Source organism: Pseudogymnoascus destructans (assembly GCF_001641265.1).
Source record: "Pseudogymnoascus destructans isolate 20631-21 unplaced genomic scaffold scaffold_4, whole genome shotgun sequence".
NCBI lineage: Eukaryota > Fungi > Ascomycota > Leotiomycetes > Thelebolales > Thelebolaceae > Pseudogymnoascus > Pseudogymnoascus destructans.
The window spans coordinates 1452212-1464731 of record NW_020167523.1 but is presented as its reverse complement, the minus strand read 5'-3'; the positions used below and the strand labels follow the sequence as shown (position 1 = coordinate 1464731).

General features: G+C 44.5%; 1 protein-coding gene across 1 annotated transcript; it reads right to left on the bottom strand.

Moving 5' to 3' along the window:
• Nucleotides 1–5392: 5392 nt before the first annotated feature.
• Nucleotides 5393–7444, bottom strand: VC83_02181 (uncharacterized protein). Its single transcript, XM_024465849.1, has 2 exons — nt 6343–7444; nt 5393–6292 (listed from the first exon to the last, which is right to left on the bottom strand). Exons 1-2 carry the CDS (start codon nt 7414–7416, stop codon nt 5537–5539), a joined length of 1830 nt encoding a protein of 609 aa, XP_024326942.1. The 5' UTR covers nt 7417–7444; the 3' UTR covers nt 5393–5536.
• Nucleotides 7445–12520: the final 5076 nt, after the last annotated feature.

Below are 12520 nucleotides of genomic sequence, written 5' to 3'. Positions count from 1 at the left end.
AAAGTCTGGAAATCACCCGCGAATGTTGATTATGGATGGCCATTCTAGTCACATTACTGGCGATATGATTGCACTGTGCATTGAGAATGATATCGACCTTCTTATTCTACCGCCTCATTGCTCTCATCTACTCCAACCACTTGATGTTGGGGTGTATGGACCTCTTAAGCGATTTCATGCTCAGGAAGTAGATCAGTATACTCGAGCAGGAATAAAGCGAATCCAGCGCTCCCACTGGGTTGAAATCTTCCAGTGTATTCGAGAGAAGGGTCTTATACCTCAAAACATTAGAAGTGGGTGGAGGGCAGCGGGTTTAATAGCATTTCTCCCAGAAAGAGTTCTGGCTAACCTTCCACTTCCACCAACCGAACCACCTCGCACTCCTCAAAACTCAACCAATATCACTATTCTGGATCTCTCAATACTCCGAAGTTCTCCTCCAGATGGAACTGAACTAAGGCATGCAAATTTAGTATTTAATTCAAGTATGGCAACTTGTGACTCTCCTGCTTCACCAACTCGACGCTATGCCAAGAGAATGACTAGGCTGGTTGAAAGTCAGAATGCTGAACTCAGCATCCTTCGGAAGGAGGTAAAAGAGTACAAAGAGATACTAAGGCTTACTGCATCTGTTGGTTGACTTTGAAGCGCAAGTCATCTAGCAAAGTTTCTTCAGAGTAATCAAGCTCTGTTATGAGCCTTTAAAACTCAGCCCAGAACACTGCAAAGGTGTTGTTTCTCTGATACAGCTTCCGATACTCAGTTTGAGCTGTGTGCCTTCGATTGGGATCACTGAAGACTTTTTCCAAAAGTTCAAGAATTTCTTCCGCTGTCTGCAGTTTGTTTGTAGAGTTTGGTCGAAGCCTTGGATTGACATGTCGAACTGCCAGTCCTCCCAGTCGACTCTGAATGTAGCTCATTTGTAAAGTCTGTGTTGGAAAATGATCAATGTTGGCTTCGAGATTGAGGCGAATTTTCACAACCCAGTCTTCAAATGATGGCTCTATCCCATCTGTGAGGATTGGAGGGTCTGGAATCCGAGCTGACAGTCGACTGTGAGAGTGGTGTCCTGGTTCATTCTTCAGAGCTTGTTGGGTTTGCTTTTCAAGATATTTCTGAATTGTTTGTTGCTCTGTGATTTGTTGCTCGTTGCTCTGGATCAGTTCCTGTAACTGGAGAATAGCATCATCCTTTTCAGCCAGTATCGAATTCGAGTCCTCTGCTAGGGCCAAATAGTTCCAAAGAATGTTCTTGTGCAAAGTCCATGCCATTTTCTGGTTGCTGACAGATAGTTTCTGGAATTCGTCAAAGGTTTCAACATTCCATTCAACCTTTTCATGTCGATTTGCAAGTATAGATTCACGTCTCTCTTGAGCTGTTCTGCCCAGAGTGTGAAGGAAGGTTTCAGATTTGAAATTAGGATCATGAAGTTCATCGGTTTGGTTTGCAGAACTTGGAATTGATGCTCCTTCTGCCAGGAATTCCTGGTCTTGTTCTGGATTATTTCGAGCTGCCATTGCAGCTTTTTCTTCAGCTGTATCAGCCATAGCGAGTTACTATTTCAATTTCGGTTCATATTGTCAAGTCAGACACATATTGCCAAAGGCCCTATTGTGCAGTTGTCGGCTGTAGGAGCCACTCGAGAGGAGCGCACTTCCCTCACAGTTATATCCTTGTTGAGGGAGCATTGTAAAAGGTCTGACTTGCGAAGGTGGTGTGTGTGTGTCGAGCTGACTGTCAAGAGCCAACTTTGAGGGGTTGCCTCAAGATCGTCCTGGAATTGACTTCAGGATAAGGTTTCTGGTTCTGGGGTTTCCAAAGAATGCATTTCGATTTCGATTTCGATTTCAGAAGAGGGTTCAGCTCGAAGAGCAGGAAAAGAGGTATAAGAGAGGTTGAGTTTTATGTCACTGTTCACCAACGTGTAATGGTGGGTGCACCAGATGTGAGAATCTAGCCACCCAAGGAAGGGAGGATTTTACTAAGACAACACACTGTCTTAGGAAACAGAGCCAAAGGGTCATAGCTTAGACTATTCCACAACGTAGTAATCAGGTGTATGATATAGTGGAGTGGTTTAGACAAGTTATAACAAATGTTGAGTCTGAGAACTCAGGGATAAGTCAGAGGTTAGCACCCCACTGACTTTTCAGAAACAAGGAGTAACAAGATCAATGCTTGGAAGCTTGGAAAAGACGTGGAAGTATGTGATAGTCCATTTACTGTATTGTCTGCTTGCCCTTTCTTAAGGAAAGGGCAATCCTATTTACGCTAAAGGAGTGTAGTTCTCTCATTTTCCAAGACTTTCCATGACTAACCAGGCTTGGTAACTGTAGTCGACATAAGAGAACCCATAGAACCATCTCCTAGGTTCCTAGCCTATAGGAAGTGAAAGGAGGTCCAAGGTCAGAGTACCCCTATAGACAAATTATGTCATAACTTAACCAATCTTGTGGGTAACTAAGGAGCGATGACATGTAATGAATCATAGAGGGTTGTAGAAGTTTTTGGAGCTATCGTTCATGTTTCTAGGCCTCTAGTTGATAGAGATATGTCATGTGTAGTATTAGCCCAGTAACTAAGGAGTGATGTCATGTAATGAATCATAGAGGGTTGTAGAGATATGCTATGTGGTCATATCGGCCCAGTAACTAAGGAGCAATGACGTGTAATGAATCATAGAGGGTGGTAGCAATCATTGAGTAGTATTGCTCTTGTTGTTGGTGTGACAAGCCAAAATATGTATAGTGACTTGTAGGTTTGAGGAGGAGATTTCTAAGTTTGCTCTTGAGTTTGATAGCAAACTGAGTGCAACGAATGTCAGTATGACAAAGAAGTGTATGCTGACCCTCCATAACAGTGCGGAGTTGTCTCTCTATTCCAGAGACCTTCCACATCCTCCAGTCGTTTACGGGTCCAATCCATGGACCCATAAGAGACCAGACAATGCCGTCTGGTCCCACAATAGCTTGCCACTTCTGGCCATGCGGTCGAGCATGGCCAGAGTATACAGCACGCTGCCGTACGTAGTCTTGCGGATGGCAAAACCCATGAAAGGTGCCATCCACGAACCCCCAGATCCTTTCCCCTCCTCCTTGTGCCTCAATAGCAGTGGCAAACCCCTGAAGCCGACTATAAGTCAGCAAGGGGTGCCATGCAAGGGAGTCTTCAAACAGGCAGTACAAGAAGGTCATTGAAGACCGTAGACAGCCAGCTTTCGGAGCGTCCGAAAAGCTCAACGCAAGTAATCCACCAGCCACGATATGCAAGCCTTGCAAGTACAATGCAGAGGGCTGTCTCAGGGGAGGGGCGAACTCCATGCCGCCATTCGACTTCCTCAAAGCAGAAGAGAGGAAGGAGTCAGCGAATCTCGTCGCAGGTAAACCTTGTAGATAGTTAGTAAGATATTATAAAATGGGGGGGGGCTTAACCGACTACCCCATATGTCCGACTACCCCATACGTTACATTAGCACATTGTCTTATAACCTTTAGCTGCTTAATGTTAGTTGTTTTCAACCATTAAAGCATTTGTATAGAACTAAGATTAAGAAGTTAATACATGTGTATATTACACATGTCTTAGAGTAGAATAAACTTTTTGTCCGACTACCCCATATGTCCGACTACCCCATACGTTACATTAGCACATTGTCTTATAACCTTTAGCTGCTTAATGTTAGTTGTTTTCAACCATTAAAGCATTTGTATAGAACTAAGATTAAGAAGTTAATACATGTGTATATTACACATGTCTTAAAAGAAGATTTCTTCCCTACCTTTTACATTATATTTTGTACAACAATGATTACATCAAAATTTAAGTAGGATTTCATGCTATAGGGTACAGACTACTCTACTAGTCAGTGCTAAGACAAGGAATATATGAGTTATAGAGAGGTTATAGGGACAAGGACCACCTGACCTAACCTGTTAGAGGCTATAGTTATAAGTTATGTAAAAGTCATGTATAAGTCATACATGGGTTATAGAGAAGTCATAGATGAGTTATAGACAAGTCATAGATGAGTTATAGACAAGTCATAGATGAGTCATAGATGAGTCATAAGAGGTCATAGGACAAGGACTACATAACCTAATCCTTTATAGTCTAGGGATCATCTAGGGATCGTCTAGGTAGCAGACAGGATCTATAAGCATAACGCTACTATATAAGTAGATAGTATTTCCTTAGATAGGAGCTTTGTGCTCAACTTAATATAGTATTCTTTATATACTATAATTTCGTACGATGCTAAGAAAAAATCGGCGGTGAGCTTGTGTAGGCGACTCACTTGTGAACTACATCCCGTTTCGGTTCAATATGCCCCAACTCACGATCTTATGCCGCGGGTTCGGCTTGAGACACGACGAAATTTGACACGACTGGTTCGCTCCTAGACGCCCATTGCTAGCTTCACTCCATTCGGTTCTGTCGAATAGAAACCGGGGACTCCGGGGTCTGCGGGGTGCGGGGTGTACAGGGGGCTTCATTGCTCATGATTATGGTTAATAATTCTTTGGTTTCCATGTGGCTTCTCCAAAGCAAGGCAAAGACAGAGGCATCAAGCTTTACGTCCTTGAAATTGTCAGTTCCGTGGCAGATCCGCTGCGATGGGGAAAGCCGTGACCATCGGATCTGGTATTTTCTTGTATTGGAGGTAAGCTGGCCTTTTACTGCCCAAAGACGTGCAATATGCACAAGTACACGTGAATGAAGCACAGATCCTGTTTGGCTCTTCGACCATTGGCCAAGAGACCTTCATTGAGTATCTTTCACTGCAGGGGCAATCATCGGTGCACTATCGGTGTCATGGTTTGCAGATAGTCTAGGCCGCAAGAAGTCCGTCTTCATCGGAGGAGTTATTTCATCTTTCGGCTGTGCGCTGCAAGCCGGTGCCGCTAGCCTCGTATCATGGTGCCCTTAGTGGCTTACTCCAATTTATGTTGTCCCTGGGCTTCTTCGCTGCCCAATGGATCGGATATGGTTGTAACTACAGTAGTACTGCGTTCTAATGTAAGGTCTCTGTTCCAGATATCCAATGGCATAGCTGATGCAGTCAATAGGGCGTTTCCCTCTAGCATTCCAAGTTGTTCCAGGCCTTGCTCTTGCGGGTGGATTTCCTTCAGGGAGTCCAAGATGGCTTATGGAGAAAGATCGCCACGATGAGGCCCGAGAGGCACTTTGTCTCCATGGAAACGGCCACAATGAAGAATATCTCGAGCTCGAATACCGCGAAATCCATGACACAAATTGTTGCCGAAAAACAAGTTTCCGTGCGTTCCTGGGCCGGAATGGTTTCGAAGCCCGCTTGGAGGTGTGCCGGTCAATTTTGGTGTAGCGTTAGTATTATTTCGGTATGACGGTAATTCTAAAAGAGTTATACTCTATGCCTGCTACTATATTCGATACTATTATTCAGAGTGAACTAAATCTTGTATATAGAAGAGTAGATATGATGCCTGGCCCTCTTGAGTTTGTACGAAGCAATTATATTCGCTTTTCACCCTATATCTCACTTCACTAGCTACATAATTTATGCAGGCACCGGCCCTCCCTCATTCTTCACCCACGGCGTGCTCAGCTTCAAGAGCTTTCCAAAATCCGGTGTTCCAACACCAGTAGCCGGATCCCAACCCTTTGTAGCATTCCAGCTTGCGCCCGGGATGACTGGGCTACCATTTGGCTTGCTGTTAAATCTGGAGAATCCATTGCATCCTGTCGCCGCACCGTGCACAATATCGTTAAATCCAATATGTCCAATGGCGTAGATCCACGGGTTCAAAAACCCAAGGGGAGGAAGCTTGGACGACAAGCGCGCAGAGTTGAGGAGCGAGATTATTCCAGCTGCTGCGGGAGACGCGCATGATGTACCCTGATAGGTAACGTCTTGCCCTCTATCGTAAACATGGTAGCGGTATGATTGCGCCGCGATATCAGGGAATCCACGGCCTTCCTTGTTATAATAACCAGCATTCTTGTCACCAATTTGAGCAAGGTAGCCGCGGACTGCGACGTCTTGGTAGAGCGGACGAGGCCAGAGGCTAGAAAATCCGCCCGATGAGAAGTAGGTGGCCTGCTCAGGGGCAATATTGCGCGTGCCACCGACGGATGTGACCCATGGGCAGGAGGCTGGGAACTGAGGTTGGAACTTGGTGGTGTTCTTGCCGTCGTTGGAGAGACAAAAGTCTCCCGTGCCAGAGTCACCAGAAGAAAATAGGACTGAGGTTCCACGGGCGCCGAGTTGAGCGAAGAGTTGGCAGACTTGCTTGGCGTAAGGGACGGGAATTTCCTAGGTTTGTTAGCTGACAAGTGGGGGATTACCAGGCGTTAACTGTTTACCTGCTCGTTCTCTCCGTATGAGATAGAGATGACTTGAGGAATTTTGCTGTTTGGCAACTTTAACAAAGCCAGTAGGAAATCGAGGTACGGCTCATTGGTGTTATCGCTCGGGGTTGGGGACTCTCCATCTGGAATGAGAAGGCCACGCCCGCCAACACTGAACTCAGTGACGGGGTTGGGGAATCCAAGACTAAGTGCGTATTGATTGTCGAGGTTCGCCTCTCCGCTGTCGTCGGTACTATTTTGATCGTCGAGACCACCGTTGAGCTTAATGACCGTAAAGTTCTGCCCGGCAACATAAGGGGCATATGCGTCTTCGAACTTTTCCAGGTCAGAGTATCTAGCGTATCCTTCCAAGAAAGATGCGTAACCAACTCTGCTGCCACTCTTTGGTTCGCCCTTGTAGTGAACGTTGTAAAGCTGAAGAAGACATGTTGGTGTAATTGAAATATTGCAAGCAGGATCAACCTTAGAAGAAACAGAAGGAGCCCACTTTAGGGAAGACACAGCTTGTCCGTCTTCAACAACTTGAACAGTCGACTTCAACTTTTGAATGCCTCCGAATCGAGTTGTCGGCTGGACAAAGTTGATGTGAGAAGCAATTTCATCCGGGACCGAGTAGTGGAGGGTTCGAAGAACAGGGGCCTTCTCGTCAGCGTTGCTGAACCACTGGAACTCGGTGTTTAGTAACTTGTTCGCGGCTCCAACATTTGTCTGGAGCACGATCCAATCGCCGTCATCAGCAATAGAGGTAATGTTATTATCTAATAGCCAACTGATAACGGTATTGGAAGTCTCATCCGTAGGAGCTAACAAGCTTCTCAGCTCGAGACCCTCGTAATGCTGGCCATACTTGGCATTGTCCGGCGTCGAGACAGCAAGCATCTCGTCGTAGAACTTGTCAACATTCTGCTGTTTTAATGACAATCGAAGTTTGATGGCCGTCGAATCCTTTGCGGCACCGACCAACGACCATCCTCTCGGGACCTCACGCAATTGCTCCAACGGTTGAATAGCCACTACGACCGAAGCCGAGAGCAGGAGAGCCTGAACGGCATAACGAAGGGAGAACATGATTGGCAATTGCAACAGAAGCAAGCTGTGGAACTGGGTACAGAAAAAGAGGGCTATGAGAACAGTACTTATAGTATCACACCTACTTACCTACCTACCTACCTACTTAATCCGTCCAGTATAGATTCCGTCATTATTAACGATTTTGCGCCGTCCAGGCATGGTCATGCATCACAAAGCAGAATGACAGGCAGGTACAGCACCCCGATCTCTACAAACATGTAGAAACCTTCCTTAATTGAGCCTGGCACGGTCGTTCCGTGTACAGTATACCACAGATCCGCCCTGGCGACAGTGCTGTTGCTTATCCGGCTGTGGCTTGTGGTTGGTACAGATGGTGATGGCTTCGGAGCAGACGACCTAATGAAGTATGATTGAACAGTCACTGTGAGTCTAGTACGCTAGCTTAAACGGGGAGGTAGATGGCTTTCTTAATACGCTAGCGTTACCTTGGAAAATCGCTATTATTTAGTGGAGAGAGCAACAACTCCGAGGACGCCAACAGGTCACAAGAAATGCTTGTGGTGGTCCTAAATATTGAGCTTGGTTAGACACGGGCACAGCCAAGCATACGGAGTAGTTAACAAGCAATAAGCATTCTCCAAGAGCCTTCCGCTTATATGATGAGGGACCTACCCTTTTCATCCATTCTAACACGACCCGTGTGAGAATAATATGTTACATCGGCGCTATCCTGCTCACCACCGACTTCCTCATCTAATAGAGGGTTTTAGCAACCTGACCGTCAGGCTTTTGACCAAGGCCGGAAGAAGAAGGTGCCAAGCCACTATATGGCAGCCTAGGCTTTGTTGGCGATAGTAACTATAGACCCTAGTAGATAGTATTAGCTAGGTCTAAAGTAGTAATATAAGAATATTGTAATACCCCCTAAGTGCCTCTTGTTGATGGGTTTGACCGTGTATATGTGATTTAACTGGAATATGCAGTTGACAGATTCTACCGATTTTTTGGTCACAAGTAGTACTTACCCCTAATGCACCCCCTATATAAAAATACATAATAATTGCATTTTCGTAAAGTACCTCTCTGTTCCATATTGACTAAAACCAAATTGTCATATCGTGAATAGCCTTAAATACCACGCTAGAAATGCCAATTCGTAGGCAGCAGTTACTAGTAGCTATAGTAGCTACTAGTATACTCCTTTTGCAGCTACGTCGTTGCTGCTAGCAGCTTTATATTAGGGTATTATAGCGTCTATACCAGCTGCTGCTTAAGTATGAGCATAAGACGTGGAGTCTTGATGCGTAGGGTTAGGATTCACCTGTTAAGGTGAAGCATTATCTATAGTAAGGAAGCCCCTTTTATTATGTACTATGCTAATCTATATAGCTTCTTAATTAAAGAGATCCAGCAGCTCTTATCCCTCCTTTGTGTTACGATCACAGCTCACAGCTGCTAGCAACTATAGGAACAGGCAGCTATAGTAGCCACTAAATACAAGGAATCGCTAAGCGCCTAGCTGTATATAATGAGGAATAGCCTCACCTTCTTCCTTTCTTTCTTCCTCTCTCTTTAGATTTAATATAGCTTACTTTACCTAGACTGGCATCATCGCCTCCATGACCATCATAACACTTTGACTTGACGATATCATATATCGTCACTAGGTTACAGCATACCTAGAAACTGCTCTTTGCGTTGTGCTCCTGTTTGGCATATCTAAACTAGTGGAGCACTTGTACATGGATCTTTGGACAATCTAGTACCTAGTTAAGTATCATATTTAATGATACTTGCTAGCACTTACTTAGCCGGTTTGGCACAAGTCTTGCTTAGGCACCACATCTATCATATGATAAGATGCAAATAGCTATAAAGGCTATTAGTCAATGCCCTCGTATATAGGGCTTCATAGATGGCATATTTCGAGGATTCTCACATCCTTCTAGCCCTAACAAAGCCTAGCGTGCAGTATACAATGGCCATAAGCATCAGCACAGCTAGCAATGGCAAGCTGTTATAACACTAGATGGCCTTGTGTCATCTATTTGCGATCCGTTTCTTAGGACCGCAAACGATTAGATGATGTGGTAAGAGTCTAGACTCGACCAGATTATAGACAGCAAGAAAGAGCCTAAATGGCTCTTCCTATATAGTGATCTAGCATATCAGTGTATAACTGGTATTATGAGCCCCTTTCCTAATACAAGGGGTCGTCGCCACTTATCACCTAAAGAGCAAGTGTTTAATCGCTTGCTCTCCTTAGTGAGAATAGCTGTTAAGAACTGCTTTGGTTGCATTTAACAGCTATTCTCATATATAGCATTTAGTAAGGGGTTAAAATCTAGCAGCTAACTAGTAGCAGCTTACTTTGCTGTTGCTATTCTACTAACGAACTGCCATACTTGTATAGTAGGTAATTTGATATCACAGAGATTCAAAGTTAATCCACCATTAATTGAATAGTATTTGTATATATTAGAATAGATAGCTATATAGTAATTAATCCCCTTAGCCCATACCTGTCTGTAATTGCTATATAAATGAAGAGAACATCACTAACTGTTCTCTTCAAAGATCCTTAAACTAGATAGCAATTCCAGCTTAAAGCTGCTCTTCCTAAGCCTTAAGCCGGCTTTGCTCCTCTAATACCTCTGGATTTAGAGGTGGTGGCGGCGAAGCCATGGCTTTTACAAGACCCTCTATCATCAAGAAGAGTCACTCTTCTCAATCATCTTCTACTGCCATGTATTAGCGCTTTCAGGATTGCTAAGAAGAAGAAGATGGGTGTGGCGAAGGAGAGGCACTAGTAAGTGGTAATAATGGAGTCTGGCTAAGACTGTCGTCATCCTTAATGATAACGACATCTTCAACTCTATTACCACTTACTAATTGCTACACTTAGAGCGCTAGGAGGGGGTTCTATGGTGAGGGTAACAGCAGGTGATAACCTGCTTCTCCTTCATTGTAAGAAGCATTGCTGCCTAAGTGAGGAAAGAAGCCCTACCCCTTATCCCTATAGCACCCTAGTGCTCCTTCTGCTCCTAGATAACTGTTGCTTTAGCATCGAGGACAGCTATCTAGTTATCCTCATATAGTTGCTGTTCCGTTTAGCCGTCTTGCTTGCTAGTTCTAAGATCTTAGAGATATTTCTGCTAAGTGGCAATATTCCTCTGTAAAACCTAGCGAAGAGTATTATACTCTTTGCTAGTCTCATGTTGCTAATCAGCAGTAACATTCTTAAAAAACGTTGCAGCCTCTGCCGTTTAATATGTGTCTGCTATCTAGAGGCAGATTTTCAACAGTATAATATACTTGTTAGGGCTTAAAGCCCAAGTCTTTCCTTTCCCTTGTAGTATATCCTCCTCTTCTTAACTCCTTTTCTGCTTCTTCAGTCTTCCTTGTATGTTTAACAGTGTAAATGGTGCTTGTAGAGGTGGCGGCTTGGTATCATCGTTGTCATTAGTATCATTGTCGTTAGTATCATCTTCACTAGAGAAAAAGCCACTGGCTATAGTAGATGTCTGAATAGGGGCTTCTTCGCCCCTATTTAGAGTTGAATCTGGTCGCTAGATAGACTAGAACCTAGCTGGAATACTAGTAATCGTTAGTTTCAGAGGCATTGTACAAGTATATCGTTATAAATAATCACTTCGGTCACTAGCGCCAGCATGGTACACTCGATTGACGTTGAATTAATTATATTACTAACTATACACTAACTATATACAGTAATTCAAAGCTGGCCACAGCTGAACAGAAATCTGTCCAGCCGTAACCAGCTTTTGGCACTTAATTGCCAAAAGCGGATGATTCTTCATCGTTCAGAACAGGGGGTGGTAGGGGGGCGGCAGGGTTAAATCACCGGCAGCTTGGCACCTTCCTTTTCAGGCATTGGTCAAGCCGACGGTCAGGTTGCTAAAACCCTCTAATGTCCGCTCGACAAAAACAGCATCTGCTGTCGATCCCGTGGGCATATGAATAATCACCATTGCTGGCTTCGGAGAAGTGATTTTGTTTGCTATCTTGTCGTTCTTCTTGCTCTTCTGGAATTGGCATCTCGCCTACTTCCTTAGCATCGCTCTCATCGGCGTCTCCGCCCTGGGCACTGGTGCGTATGGGTTGGCTATCACGGCTATTAGTATGAGTAATTAATTCGGTATGCGCCCATAAAGGAACCCTAACCCCGAAACTGCAACGAGGGGTAGAAAGAGGGGTGCGATGGACCCCACTCCGCTTCCCCGTAGACCTGGTTCCTAACGTCAATAATGCTCCATTTTGCTTAGTGCTTGCGTTTTGGTACCTTCCCAAGGCCCGACGGGAAGTTCTAAAAGCCAACACGGAGTTTCGGAGACCGATCTAGAAATCGCTACGACGACTCGATGATGGACATGATTTGGAACCCTTGTTCGTACCAAGGTAGAAGGAAAGATTTTTAGGCGCAGTGGGATTTTCATTACGCTAAATGGCGAGAGATGAATGAATTGCTAGGAGGTGAATGACTATGAGCAGATACCTGATATTGTATTTTTTTGTTCGTTTTTTTACTAACGTAGTTCACAAGCGAATCGCCTACATAAGCTCACTGCCGATTATTCCATGAAATACTCATACTCACGAGTAGTAGGTCACGTGCAAATCACGTGACTTTCAATTTTATTAGTAACGTAACGTATGGGGAAGTCGGACATACGGGGTAGTCGGACAAAAATGCCCTACCACCAGCTTAGAATCTTCACACTGTCCACCATGAACATCCGACAACCTTGCAGCCATGCTCAAGTTGAAGACAACATCCAAAAGGCCATTGTTGCACTTCAATTGAAGGAATAAATCAATTAGACTTGCTGCAGAGTACTTTGAATTCCTAAGTCAACTTTTGCTAATAGGATGTCTAGGAAGAAAACGCGTGCTATAGCTCACGAAATTGAACAAGCTCTTTCAAACACTAAAGAAAATACACTTGCACGGTGGATTACACGTCTCACTACCACAGGTTTTCCTGCAACTCCTATGTTGATTAAGGAAATGGCTGAAGAAGTTCGCATACGACGCGTCCAAATTGTGTCTTTCTCAAATGACCCTTCGGACCAATCCTAACCCCATAGGCCACGGATGGATCTACAGATTCCTAAAGCGA